General features: G+C 53.2%; 1 protein-coding gene across 1 annotated transcript in view; it reads left to right on the forward strand.

Annotated features, from left to right (window-relative positions):
• Positions 1-14,228, forward strand: part of Fnbp4 (formin binding protein 4) — a gene marked incomplete at its 5' end in the record, with an annotated part of 27,875 nt that overhangs the window by 6,517 nt on the left and 7,130 nt on the right. The window contains 10 exon segments of the mRNA XM_013514047.1: positions 191-336; positions 684-870; positions 1,668-1,815; positions 1,898-2,018; positions 3,600-3,947; positions 4,638-4,848; positions 6,567-6,691; positions 6,929-7,033; positions 8,508-8,641; positions 9,605-9,792. Of these exon segments, the coding sequence (XP_013369501.1) occupies positions 191-336; positions 684-870; positions 1,668-1,815; positions 1,898-2,018; positions 3,600-3,947; positions 4,638-4,848; positions 6,567-6,691; positions 6,929-7,033; positions 8,508-8,641; positions 9,605-9,792 (1,713 nt within the window).

Below are 14,228 nucleotides of genomic sequence, written 5' to 3' on the forward strand. Positions count from 1 at the left end.
GGGGAATTTGATATTTAGAGTACTTAATCTACATACTGAAAAGTAGCCAAGGCTGGTTTAGGGATTGCTGCGGATTTGGGGTTAGGGTCTAGTAGATAAGTAAACTGCCCCGGAGAGCAGTGCCATGCTTGCCGCCGGCGTCTGCTGGGCGCACGCCTCTCCATTCCCAACCCCGCCTGCTTGCTCGTAGGCGGGCTGTGCCTGCTCGGGGCCTACGCCGACAGCGACGATGACGAGAGCGATGTTTCCGAGAAGCCGGCGCAGGCCGAGGAGGCCAGTGAGGCCAACGGCAACCCGTCGGCTGACATCGACAGCACCTTGGCCAGCTTCCTGGCGGTGAGTGCTGTGGGCCGAGCTGAGATCCGGGGGCGGAGTGCCTGTGGGTCTCTGGCTCCGCTGTCCTCTGTTCACCTCTCCCCTCGCTCTTACTGGAAAACTTCAGAAAGGGACGGAAGCTTTGGGGAGCTGTGTCTCCGCGAGAGGTTTTGGGTTTCGGTTTGCTTTGTGCGGTGTTGGGGTGGGACCCGGGGCCCCTCACCCCTGGGCAAGCGCTCTGCCACTGCGCTGCGTTCCTAGTGCTGAAAAAGCTGTGCTGGGAACCGCAGAGCGTGGAGTGTGAGTGACGGCTGGCTTCTTGGTGTCTGGCTCGGCGTCACCGGTGTGTGTTGTCGTTCCTGCTGCAGGAGATCGATGCCATCACGGCGCCTCAGCCCTCCGCGCCTGCGGGGGCGTCGGCCCCGCCCCCAACCCCACCTCGACCTGAGCCTAAGGAAGCGGCCACGTCTACCCCCGGCTCTGCTGCGCCCAATGGCACCAGTGTGACCGCAGCTCCGGAGTGGCAGTACGACACGCAGTGCTCTCTGGCAGGAGGTTAGCCGCAGCCCGGGAGCAGTGGGGGAGGGCTCCTGCAGCCCTGTTTCAAGGACTGGGGCTCAGGACATCTGAGGGGGAAGGACAGGGCACTCAGGAAGTGTAATTTCTATCTTTTGAAAAGTAATTGCTGGTCTGAGTACTTGTGGATTATGCTATGTGAGGGGAAAAGCCTTTTTTTTGTGGGGGGTCTTTCTGAGACGGGGTCTCTATGGAGTTCAGACTGGCCTTGAGTTCACTTTGTAGCCCAGGCTGGTCTTGAATTCCCAACGATCCCCCTGCCTCGGCCTCCTGCATGCTGGGATTATAGGCGTGCACCACCACACCCAGGAAAAGCCATTATTTAAAAGCATTTTCGGGTTCAGAATACATTTCTGAGCTGGCAAACTTTCTGTGTTGTTTTGTTTTGTGGTACCGGGGATTGAACGCAGGGCTTTATGCATGCTAGGCAAGTGCTGTGCCGCTGAGCTCCCTCAGCCTGCAAGCTGCTGCCTTCCCCAGTACAGCTGCGGCTGCCCGCCTGCCCAGTACGTGAAGCTTGAGCTAGGGCAGAGTTCTCAGCCGTGAGCTGTGCCCGTGGTTTGTGTTGCCCCTGGAGACGGGCAGCAGTGTCGGGGTGCTTTCGGCGGTCACAGGGCAGGGCTGTGAGGTTGGGGAGCGGGGGCGGCTAAACCCTCCATGTAGGATCCGCAGCCCCAAAAAGCTGCAGCAGGGCTGAGTTGGAGACGCTGGGGGAGGCGCTCGCAGTGCGGGCGGAGCCGCGCCTCTGCTTCTCACGGTGGAGTCTTCCCTCACAGTGGGAATCGAGATGGGAGACTGGCAGGAGGTGTGGGACGAGAACACCGGCTGCTACTACTACTGGAACACACAGAGCAACGAGGTCACCTGGGAGCTGCCCCCCTACCTTGCCACCCAGGTCCAGGGGCTGCAGCATTACCAGCCCGGGTAAGTGGCCGGGGCGGGGGCGGGGGCCGGTTTTGAGTCGATGGACTTTGCCTTCAGTTGCCCTTACTAGGTTTATCTTCAGTTCTGGAACAGGTACTGAGGCTGGCTTTGTGGTCGGTGCAGACGCATTCATGAAGGAGAAAGCGGCGCCTGTTTCCGGTAGTAAAAGCGGACCGGTCGCAGCCAAGCGCGAAGTTAAGAAGGTCGGTGTCATGATACCTGTTCCCGTCCTCTTAGGGCGGTGCGGGGCCGTTTCGAGCCCAGGTGTGCTCTCGGTGGGGCGCGCTCTGCGCTCCCTGCTGGCACGGCTGCTGGGGCTTCCTGAGCCGCAGAGCCCCGGGCCTGGCCCCGCAGCGTCCCTTCTGACAGCGGCGCTGTCCTGGGCTCCACATAGGGTTCCCTGAAATTCAAAGGCCAATTACCCTGAGGGTTAAACGTGACAGACAGAATGTCCCTACCCAGAATGCCTGGGACCCGAACTGGTAAAGCGAGGAAATTGTTTTGGTGGTTGTTGTTGTTTGAGACAGGGTCTCGCTATGCAGTTCAGGCTGGCCTTAGCTCACTTTGTAGCCCAGGCTGGTCTTGAACTCACCACCATCCTCCTGCCTCAGCCTCCCAAGTGCTGAAATTACACGTGTGCCACCATGCCTGGCTGTTTTGTTTTGAGGAATATTTGTTAATTTTTGTTAGTTTATGCTTGGTTTTGAACTCTGAAATCTCCCACCTCAGCCTCTCGAATGCTAGGATTTTTATTGTTTATTTTTCATTTTTTATTTTATATTTTTTTTTGGTACCAGGAATCAAACTCTGGACCTTGCGCTTGCCAGGCAAGCACTTATGCCACTGAGCTAGATCCCCAGCCGAATGTAGGATTTTGAAACAGGGTCTCACTAAGTCCCTGTGTTATCCAGGCCAGGCTTGAACTTGCAGTCGTCCTTCCTCAGATTTCCTGAGGACTAGGGTCATAGGCATGTGCCACTACAGGCCAGTGTCTGTGACTGAGCTCCTGCTCAGAATGCTCAGATTCCAGAGCATTCCAGGTTTGAGGTTAAGGTTGCGTGACCTAAAGCAGTGATGGCAAAGCTTTCGGAGCTCTCGGCGGTACAAGCAGCCTGCTGTGGCACACGCACCACAGTTTGGCCGCCACCACCGCGCTACACTACCGACTTCTGAGCATTCTGTACGTCAGTAAGTAAAGGAAGTTGCAACCTGTAGGGCGTGCTGAAGAATGTATCTCAGATTTGAAAATGATGGTTTGTGTATCAGAATTTTTTTTTTTTTGAGACAAGGTCTTGCTATATAGCCCGGGCTGACCTCAGACTTGCGGCAGTCCTCCTGCCTCAGCCTCCAAAATGCTGTGATTAGAGGCCTATGCCACCACACCCAGCCATTTTTTTCTTTTTGTAGTACCAGAGATTGAACCCAGGGCGTGTGCACTGAGTCTGTACATAGTCCCCTGCCCCAACACGGTTGTGTTCTGCGGCCCTGGTGGTGCTTGACTCTGGGGGCTCTTCAGTCCTCCTGCTCCATCTTCCGGAGTGCTGGGGTCACAGGCGTGCACAGTGCCCCCCAGCCACTGTCTCCCCCCATACCAGTGTTTGTCTTACGTGTGTGTGTGTGTGTGTGTGTGTGTGTGAGAGAGAGAGACAGGCAGACAGACAGACAGACAGGCGGTGCACACACGCACCCTGTGCGGCTGTCAGGTTTGTGGTGTCCAGTGAACACAGCGTGGATGCTGAGCACGCCTGGCGGCTCCGGCGCTAAGCCCACTGCGCCCCCCGCAGGAGGTGAATGAGGGCGTGCAGGCGCTCTCCAACAGCGAGGAAGAGCGGAAAGGGGTGGCGGCCGCCCTGCTGGCTCCTCTGTTGCCGGAGGGAATCAAGGAGGAAGAAGAGCGGTGGAGGAGAAAGGTGATCTGCAAAGAGGAGGCGCCCCTCCCGGAGGCCAAGGAGCCGAGCACCGTCCCTGAGGAAGCCCTGGCCCCGGGGAAGCCGCCGGAAGTCCTGCTGGACTGCGTGGAGGAGCCCGCCCCGGAAGACCTGTGCAGCGTGGTGCAGTCCGGGGAGAGTGAGGAGGAGGAGGAGGAGGAGCAGGACACCCTGGAGCTGGAGCTCGTCTTGGAGAGGAAAAAGGTGGGTGCTGCCCCGCGGCTGTGCTCGGCCACCGCTGGGGGCCTCAGCCTCCCTGGGGCCAGGTGGGCTGTGAGTCCACTTGCTGCCGTTGGGGCCCTGGTGAGCTGCTAGGTGAACAGCCAGTAAATGCGCCTGCCTCCGAAAAGCCTATCCTCTGCTTTTTCCCTTGGGGCTGTTTCATTTTCTGCCACCCTGAGAAGTCCAGGATGAAGTTTGGTTTGTGTTTTCTTTCATTTGGCTGTACTGGGGGTCGAAGCCAGGGTGCAGTGCATGCTAGATGGTAACTCTACGACCGAGCTACTTCCCCCCACTAGCCCTTTTTAAACTTAACTTCCTGTTTGTTCTTTGAGACAGGGTCTCACTGTGTAGCTCAGCCAGGCCTTGAGCTCACTGTGGGGCCCAGGCTGGCGCTGAGCTCACGCCCGCCTCTTGTCTCAGCCTCTCGAGTGCTGAGAAATCAGCTTGTGTGACTAGTGGCTGCGCAGTTGCTGGGCTGGCCGGCCGGCGCGGGCCCAGGTGCCCAGCTGTGTAGACGGTGGTGTTAAGCGGTGCTTGCTGTTCTCAGAGGTCTCTCGTCCTGAGAACTTGGCGGTGGCGCTCGTTCCTGCTGTCGCGGCTGTGTGCATGTTGGGAAGCCATGAGTAGCACAGCACGGTATCAGAAATGACGCAGGCTTTCGGCGTCTTCCAGGCAGAGCTGAGAGCCTTGGAGGAAGGAGATGGCAGCGTGTCAGGGTCGAGTCCCCGTTCCGACGTCAGCCAGCCGGCATCTCAGGATGGGGTGCGCAGACTGATGTCTAAGCGAGGCAAGTGGAAGATGTTCGTCCGCGCGACCAGTCCGGAGTCCGCCAGCCGGAGTTCCAGCAAAACTGGACGGGAGACTCCCGAGAACGGAGAAGGCGGTGCGTTAGACTGCGTCACTTTATTTTTTCCAGCGCTAGGAGCCGAGCTGGGACCTGCCTGGTGCAGGGCGGGGGCTGACGGAGCTGCATCCCTAGTCCCGCAGGTGGAGCGGCCAGTGGGGTACACGGCCCCACACGTCTTGTGGACAGCAGTGCTTCTGTCCTTGGGCCGCACGAGTGCTGAGAGGGAGGCGCCCCGCTGTTCCTTGCCCCTGCTCTGCCCACCTTGGTGGTGGGGTCTGGGAGGGCAGCTGGGCGTGTCTCTCACGCTCCAGGGCCAGCTCCCAAGTGCAGGAAAAGTGGGGCCGCTGCCCCTTGACCACTCGCCGCAGACAGTGGAGATGGGCGCACTCCCGCCGGAGTCGGTTGCCAGTGGGCAGGCAGAGACGGTCACCGCGGCCTCGGCTCCGTCCTGGGTGTGGGCCACCGGCTGCAAGGGAGCTGTCAGCAAAGCCTGTGTTTCCTTCTCCATCTGGCCCTGATTCCATAGTGGAAAGTTAGCAGCAGGACTTGACCACAAACCTTTGGTAGTTTGTTTTTTTGTTTTTTTGTTTTTTTTTTTGGTTTTTCTCTGGTACCTGGAACCGAACTCACGACCTTGCGCTTGCCAGGCAGGCGACCTTTGGTAGTTTTTTAGCAGGAGATACTTTTATAGGTCCCTTTATTAGAAAAGAAACTGGTAGGTAATAAACAGATGCAGGCATCCTTCTTTAAGTGTTTTTCAATTAACACTACAGTAAAATTCTAAACACTGCTGTCTTTATTCTCATTCCCTACACTTTTTACCCTTGCTGCACGTGGTGGGTTGCTGCAACCTTTTCTTTTCTTTTTTTTTGGTACTGGGAATGGAACTCCTGACCTTGCCGAGCGCGTGCTGTGCCGCTGAGCTATATCCCCGGCCCTACATTTTCTTGTTTTGATTTTTGGCTCTACTGAAGATGGAGCCGTATCCCCAGCCGTTTTTGTTTGAGTCAGGGTTTCACTAACGTTCTTAGGTTGGCGTTGAGCAAGTGGCCGTCCTGCCTCAGTCTGTAGCTGGGATCACAGGTGTGTGGCACCGCGCCCAGTTTGGCTTTAAAATCGCTATTGCTGTGATTTTTGGAAGCTTTCTTCCAGCCCCATCCATATTGTAGTTGGCACTGAAGATGAACCCAGGTCCTTCTCACTGACCCACACCTCACGCACCCTCTCCCCTATAATTTTGAGACATGGTCTGACTGAGTTGCTCAGGGTGGGCTTGAGCTCAGTACCCTCCTGCCAGGACTCGGCTTGCCAAGTCCTGGGCTTACAGCAGTGTGCCTCCATGGCTGGCTAGAACTTTTTGCCAGTTAAGGAACCAGGCAGAGGAGAGAGAGCGCTGTTTTTTTTCAACTATTACTGCTGTTGGTGTTAGATATTGTTGGTTTAATTTCATGTTTGGGTTTTGGGGGGTACATTTTAGGTATATGATGACCATATTCATCATAGGGGATCTGTGCCTGTGCATGATACATCTTGCTGCTCCCCACCCCAGCCCCTCCTCACCTCATTTACAAAAGCTTTGTTTCCGTGTTGTCCTGCTGCTTCCCCCTCCCTGGCCCTTACTCCCAACAGTTCTCCTGCCTCAGCCTCCCGGGTGCTGGGATTATAGGTGTGCGCCACTATGCCCGGCCCTTGTTTCGTTTTTTTTGAGACAGGGTCTTGTTATGTAATTAATTTTTTTTTTTTTTTTTTTGCAGCAATTGGTACTGAAAATTCAGAAAAAGTAGATGAAAATTCAGATAAAGAAGCAGAAGTAGAAGAATCCTCAGAGAAGATAAAAGTCCAAACAACACCTAAAGTAGAAGATGACCAAGATTTGAAAGTATGTGCATTGTGAATATAACAATTTTTTTAAAAAGCCAGCCGTTGTTACTTTCCATTAGCAAGTAATAAGTCTACTGTGTCTAAGATTAAGCCTAAATTGTGAACGCCTCTGTTTTTCCTATTCTGTGAAGCAGTCTGGTTTAAGGTTGAAATAAGGAATTACAGGAGCAGCTTGATGCTGAGAAAGAAAATAGTGCTAATTCTGTGTGTGTGGACCTTTCTTTTGCTCTGTCAGTTTCAGATAGGAGAACTGGCGAACACCCTGACAAGTAAATTCGAGTTCCTGGGCATTAGTAGACAGTCCATCTCCAACTTCCACGTGCTGCTCCTGCAGACTGAGGTGAGCACAGACAGTGCGTGGCACCTGTGTGTGTCAGTCCTGGCGACTCGCCATTTGAAGTTTTTTGTGTGTGTATTTCTTGAGTTTAAGGCTGACCTTGAATTCACAGCAGTCCTCCTGCCTCAGACTCCTGAGAGCTGGGATGGTAGGTGTGCACTGGCATGCACAGCAGTTTTTTAGCTTACATTTAAAAGTGTCAGGAAATAAAGCTACATTAGTCAAAGCAAAATGTGATTACGAAGGTAAATGCTGATGCCTGGGTGTACTGATACTTTGCTCCTTCATTAGACATGCATTTTAATAAACATCCTCCCCCACCCTGTGGATTGAACCCAGAGCTGAGTGAAGGCTTCACCACAGCCCTGCAGCCCCCAGCCCAGCCCATTCATCCATCTGTGTATTTATGGTAGCATCTAGCATTGGACGCAGCGCTCTTGTACCCCCTACCCTTCGGGGGGTGGTATTTGAGACAGAATCTTGCTTGTATTCTAGAGCAGCCTTTGAACTTAACAGCAATCCTCTTGACTCAGCCTCCTGAGTACCGGGACTGCAGGTGTGCGCCACCACACCGTCACCAGCTCCTTACAATATTTTGTACTTTCAGACAGAATCTCACTAGTTATCCAGGTTGGGCTGGAGCAGTGATCTTTTTACCTTGCTCTCCTACGGTGCCGGGGTTATAGGCTCGTGCTAGCATGTACGCCTAAAACTTCTAGTTTTGTTTCTTAAAAATACTGAATTGAACTGTCTATCTAGCAGAAAAAGTAAGAAATAAAATTGCTGAGGTGGTGAACTTTACACCCAGAGAAGGAGACAGAGCCGGTGCGCCGTCTTCCCTGAGAGTGAAGTGTTCTCAGTACACAAACAGCCTGGAGTCCAGTCTCATTTTTCAGCGCAAATCAGGCATTTTTAACAACCAGGACGCTGTGTGCGCACCCACCAGTGCGCTCGGCCCAGCAAGCACCTGCACTCTAAGTTTGTGCCCGTTGGCAGCACGCAGTGGCTGTGTTCCTTTTGAGCTTTGAGCGTGCGTGGAGCACATTTCACCGTCTCTGGGTCCCTTCGCGTTTGTGAAAGGTCTCCGTCCATTTCCTGTTACCTGTCTTTTGTTTTAAGATTTATCCTTGGGGTTTCTCCTTTAGGAGAAGTCATGTGACCCTTGTGCTTGTGTGTCTGATTTCTGTCCTCTTTTTTTTGGAGCGGGGTGCCAAGAATCGAACTCAGGGCCTTGCGCTTGCCAGGCAGGCCCTTGTGCCGCTGAGCTGTATCCCCGGCCCTGACTGATGTTCACGTGACATTATGCCACCTGTTTTTGCTGGAACACAGACAGCCCTTGCAGCACAAAGCTCAGAGCGCGAGTTCTCTTCCTCTCCGGCTGTTCTTCTGTCGGAGTAGAGCAGCACGGCTGAGTAGAAGCCGCGGGTCCCCCTCCCTCCGCCTCCTGACGAGCTTGTCCTTTCCTTCCTGGCTCTAGACTCGAATTGCGGACTGGCGGGAAGGGGCTCTTAACGGAAACTACCTTAAACGAAAGCTTCAGGACGCAGCAGAACAACTAAAACAATATGAAATAAACGCCACTCCTAAAGGCTGGTCCTGCCACTGGGACAGGTACGCACTCTTCTCCCCCTCTCACCTTTCACCCTTGACACCTCAGACATGATTTGTGATCACCGCCACACGACGCTCCGGCGGCCCGGGTGGAGACTGAGGCGTTGCGCTGAGAGGCCGGGCAGGCCGAGCGCCGCACGCACACACAGAGTCCGGGCCGGCCGCACAGCAGAGCAAGCAAGAGTGTTTACAGTGTGCCGTGTAACGGATTTTCTCCCAAGATCGGACCAAGCCGGTGTCTCCTCTCCAGAGTGCACGGAGTAGGGCGGGCTTGGGGGCTAAGCGCATGCGAGAGCTCTGTGCGCTTTACAGGACCTCTGGAAGCACCCACTCCTGATTAACCTCGGCGCAGTTAAGGGAAGCTTCGTGGCGGAAGATGTGAATGAAGAACAGGATTACTATCCTCTGCCGGCAGGTCAGATGAAAACATTTCTTTTTATATTTGGCTTTTCTTGATTTTTTTTTTTTTCGTTATTTGAAATCTTTGCTCTTTTATTTTTCAGCTCCCAGATCCTCTCCCTCTCTTTAGCTATCACTGTGTTTGATACCAAGAATATGAACTGTGAATTCCACGGTCCAAGAGGGGAAGATCACCTTTCACACACTGCGCTGTTCTCTTCTCCGGAAGGGAAACTAGTGTTCTAGGCATTGAGTCCCTCATTAATGACGCTCGGTGCCCTGTTACGCATTGGCAAAAAACAAAAAGAGAAACGTTGTCAGTCATGTGCTGGAGCCAGGGCGCAGGGCTGCATTCACAGAGCTGCTGGCGGTGCAAATAGCTTTGAGTTCTCCTTGGTTCTCCCTCCTCAGTGGTCAAAGCTCTTTGTCGCCTTTGTGAATAGCAGTCCGTAGGAGGAGGTTCGTCCCTGAGAGCGCAGACTGCTGCCCTGGGACAGGACCGAGCGCACGTGTCCCTGTAGGGGAGCAGGCTTTAAAACCCGTGTTCTCTTTCTTGTGATTTAGGGATCATAGGCGGTATTTCTATGTACATGAGCAGTCGGGCGAGTCTCAGTGGGAGTTTCCGGATGGCGAGGAGGAGGAGGAGGAAGGCCATGCCCGAGAGAATAGAGATGAGACTCTGCCTAAACCCAGCTTGAAAGACAAGCCCGGCGCCGAGGCCAGCTCCTCAGAGTCCTCCGAGAACCCCACAGGTGAGACCGTTTACCCCGCCTCACGGGGCAGCAGTGATTTCAGAAGAAAGTCACTGGCGTACTCTAGGAGAAAAGGATTTATGTTGTTTCCTGAGCTAGATTTAGAAGTGACGTGAACTGAACGGGTGTATGCGTTACACTAACGTTAAGGCAGTGGCTGGTTTGGAGTGCAGCGTAACGTACGGCAGCTGTGACCCGAGCAAGGGGACCGCCGCGGATCGGCCACGCTGACGCCGGAGACCGAGCTCTAGCCAGTGTGGGCCACTCAGTGACTCAGTGCCACCTTGTCTCCGAATACAAGAATATAAGAGGCTGGGAACATAGCTCCGGGTGAAGGCCCTGGGGTCAGTCCCCAGTACCACAGAACAAAACGAGAAAAGATTCCTTGTAAGAACGCTCAGTCGGGGGCTGGGGTTTTAGCTCAGCGGCACAACGCCTGCTTGGCAAGCGTGAGGTCATGAGTTCAATTCCCGGTACCGGAAAAAAAACAAAACAAAGAAAAAAAGAATGCTCAGTGGTACCTTTATCGAGTACAAATTCGTTTTGATACGGCTGTTAAAAATAATAATACGCTATTAAAAAGCACAAGATTGCTAGAATTCTATCACAGGAAGCTGTGGTCTCCAGAAAGGTGCAGCCCGAGGAGGAGCAGGGTGGTCGGGCAGCGGCGGGCCGGCGAAGCTGTGCCCATCCATGCCGCGTCCGTTGCATCGCCAGCCCGTTTCCCAGCTGCACTCGTCCCGAACGTGATTGGCACAGCCAGATCGGAATGATAGGAGGCAATGCTGCGAACTAGTTCCCTGCCGCTTGCAGAAGAGCTAGGTGATTGCTTGTTAAAAATTGCCAGCGGTGTCTGTGAGTTACTTGGGACAAAACACCTGACACCCACGCCCAGAGGAAGAGCTTTGTTTTGGCCCCAAGGCAAGGACACTGAAGGACAGCTGCCCTCGTCTCCTGCTTTATTCTGGAAGCCGAACATGAAGAGGCGCCCAGGAGGGGCAGGAACACTCCCGGTCACACCCCGAGACCAGCCCCTGTCCTCCCAGAGCCAGGCTCCATTGCACCTGCAGCGCGCCCCTCAGGAGCCCTGCCTGTGAGCTGCGGGCTCGGCACAGCCTCGATCGCAGCCGCAGCCGGGCCCAGGAGTCTCGCGCGTCAGCTGCTCTCCGAGGGCTGGCTCGCCACGCATTCGTAAGGAGAGGCTTTCGTAGCTGCGCAGTTACCCTGAAGACATAAGCAGCTCTTCGCAAGGGCCGAGGCTGGGCTGCTGCGTCGTAAGTGAGGCGTTTGTCCTCAGCACCTCTGACTTGGAGTGGCCGTGGTGAGCAGCGTTCTGATCTTCGTTGGCTGGTAATGTGGCAGAGGAAGGCGAGAGTGGAGCGGCCCCTGGAGTAGCAGACCTTGAGAACACGAAGGTGACCGGATGGTAAACGCACAGCCCGAAGCCCATCTTCCCCCCGTGGAGGAGAGTGCTGTGAAGACCCAGTGGCAGAGCTGTGGTAGGGGACCAGCCGACACCCATGGTGTCCTGCAGGACCGAGGGCCGTAAGCAGCCCGGATGCCATGGTTGGATCCACTGAATGCCCGGCCGCGCCAGCAGCGGTTTTAGAAAGGAGCGAAGGGCTGGGGATATAGTTCAGCGGCACAGTTGGTACCTGCGATTCCCGGTACCAAAAAACAAAACAAAACGAGAAGGGAGCAAGAGGACAGCTTGAGCCGGTCCCACTTGAGCAGTGTGTTTTGGAGGGCAGGTGTCACGCCTTTTGCCTGCCGTTTCTCCCATGTTCTTCGCCCTCTTTGGGAAGCAGGCGCAGCCCTGTCTGCCGCCCTCAGTTGGGCTTCCATGTGGCCCGCTCTGCTCTTGGCTGCTTGCCGCTGGTGCTGAGCTGTTCTCTGTACTTCCTGCAGCTACCAAGAACGCCCCGGAGCTCAGGCCTGCGCTCTGTTGGGAACGCACATGGGTGGTGCAGTGCAGTGGAAGATCTTAGCCTCTCAGCTGATTAGAGAGAATAAACTCTGTTGCAGGAAAAAAAACAATAAACTGACATTTATTTTTAAACCTCGGTGGAGCGCCCTAGAATGTGCTAAGCTTTGTGTAAATGAAATCCAGATGAGCCAGGCATTGTGGCACACGTCTGTAACCCAGTACTCTGGGAGGCTGAGGCAGGAAGGTTGCAAGTTCAAACTCAGACTAGGAAACTTAGCAAGACAGTGTCTCAAAATAAATAGAAAAAGCCCTGAGGATATAGCTTAGTGCAGAAAGCTTTGTGTTCATTACACACACATACGAAATAAAGCTGAGAGTGTGCTACGCTCTCGGAGTCCTAGCATTTGAGAGGCTGAGTCAGGACTGCAAATTTGAGGTCCGTGTAGATCACTCAGTGGGACTCTGTCTCCAAAAACTGAAGTTACTTACGTGTTTATATTTAGAGAATACCTTGTTAGTTTCGGTAATCAAACGCATGTAGGTGAAACATATTTAACACAGCGTATAACCCCTGATAGAAATGGAAAAAAGTCATTTAATATTTCCAGACCAATATGGTTAATTTTGTACATTGCCATTCTAAGTACTAGCCAGGCTAGTTCCAAAAATTCAGATTGGGTATATATAACAGTAGTTACAGTATCCAAACATTTAAGTAAAAATACTAAAATTTCTGGGTGTGTAACTCGGCGCACTCCCTGGGATTAATCCCCAGTACTTCAAAATGAAGAAAGAAAGATGTAAAAAAGTACAGTTGAGGGCTGGGGATTTAGCTCAGCGGCACAGCGCCTGCGTGGCAAGCGTGAGGTCACGAGTTCGATTCCCGGTACTGGAAAAGAAAACAACAACAACAAAAACTGATGAGAAAAGTACAGTTGCGTGTCTCTCAGTGGAAGAACACGTGTGAGGCGCAGGGCTTATACCCCAGCACAGTGATGCTGGGGCTTACAGAGCTTTGCCGGATGCAGAGCCTGCTGTCAGCTCGCCAGCACGGGCCTAGTACCGCCAGAGGCAAAAAGGGAAGTGACTACACTGTGAGGGCCCAGGAAGTGTGTGGTTCTCTTTGTTTCTTGTGGAGTAGCCGGGACACAAACCCAGCAGCCGCAGCCCCCACCTCGTTCTGTGTGCAGCCCTCATGTCCGCAGACGGTGACGCTTCAGCGGATCCAGCGCCTCTTTCGTGCTGGCCCATGTCATTCAGGTTACTTCAGCGGCCTTTTATAACCTCTGTGGGAGTAGTTCTATTAATTTCTTACTTTAAGTTGCTAAACTGGCCTCTTACTCAAAATGGTAAGCAGCAATTTCTCTTTAGGGGTAAGAGAGGCTGCTTAAATATAAATTTAAAGTCGGGCATGGTGGTGCATACCTGTAATCCCAGCACCTGGGAGGATCGTTCAAGGCCAGCCTGAACTGCATAGCAAGACTGACACTGTGTCTCTCAAAAAGACCAAAAAAAAAGAAAAAAATTTAAATGCCTAGAAAAAAATCCTGAAGTAAAAATTTGTGCCCCCATACTATTCTGTCTTAAGCTTATAGTTCTAAAATCTTTTAGCACAAGATCAAAAGTGGGGTGCCGTTTCAATCCCTGGACTTTGGGGATGAGACATTTTCTTCCCATGATAGAAATGCTAGCTGGATTACATTTAGAAACAGAGACCTGTCGTGTTGATAGATGGTGACAGTTTGTGTTTAAGTCAAAGGAGACAGTTATCAGTGGTTTTGTCTTGTTTTGTTTTGTTTTTTGTCTTTTTGGAGACAGGGTCTCGCTATGCAGTTCAGGCTGGTCTTGAACGTACTTTTGTAGCCCAGGCTGGCCTCGAACTTGCAGCAATCGTCCTGCCTCAGCCGGGGTCCCGAGTGCTGGGGTCAGTGTTCAAGGTGCAGCTTTAATGTTTTGAGTGAACTTAATTTGAGATTCCAGTATTCTTTAAAAATATTCCCTTTTGGGGCTGGGGATTTTGCTCAGCGGCACAGCGCCTGCCTGGCATGCTCAAGGTCGTGAGTTCGATTCCCACTACCGGAAAAACAAACAAACAAACAGAAATACCTCCCTTTTTGTGACTGAATTTATCAAGTGTAGTTAGGTCTGGTTCACCCCCATGAGCACTGTGGGGTGTCAGAAAGCACGTCATTGACCTCGAGCCTGCAGCCTTGGGTCCCTGTTTCTGGCAGCCTGTTAGCGTCTCCGCGTTACCAGTATCGCATGGCGCTGCTGGATGTGAAACCCCACTGTGAGCAGCTCCGCTCCCTGTGCCGTGGCTAGTTGTGTAGAAGGAAGTTTAATTTTTAGTCCTTAATCTGCGTGGGGCCAGGGATATAGCGCAGCAGGCACAAGTGCCTGCCTGGCGAGCACAAGGTACTGAGTTTGATTCCAGGGATCAAAAAAAATAATAATTAGGGGCTGGGGATTTAGCTCAGCAGCACAGCACCTGCCTGGCAAGCACAAGGTC

This window comes from Chinchilla lanigera, unplaced genomic scaffold (genome assembly GCF_000276665.1).
Source record: "Chinchilla lanigera isolate Chin_1 unplaced genomic scaffold, ChiLan1.0 scaffold00021, whole genome shotgun sequence".
In the NCBI taxonomy this organism is placed as follows: domain Eukaryota; kingdom Metazoa; phylum Chordata; class Mammalia; order Rodentia; family Chinchillidae; genus Chinchilla; species Chinchilla lanigera.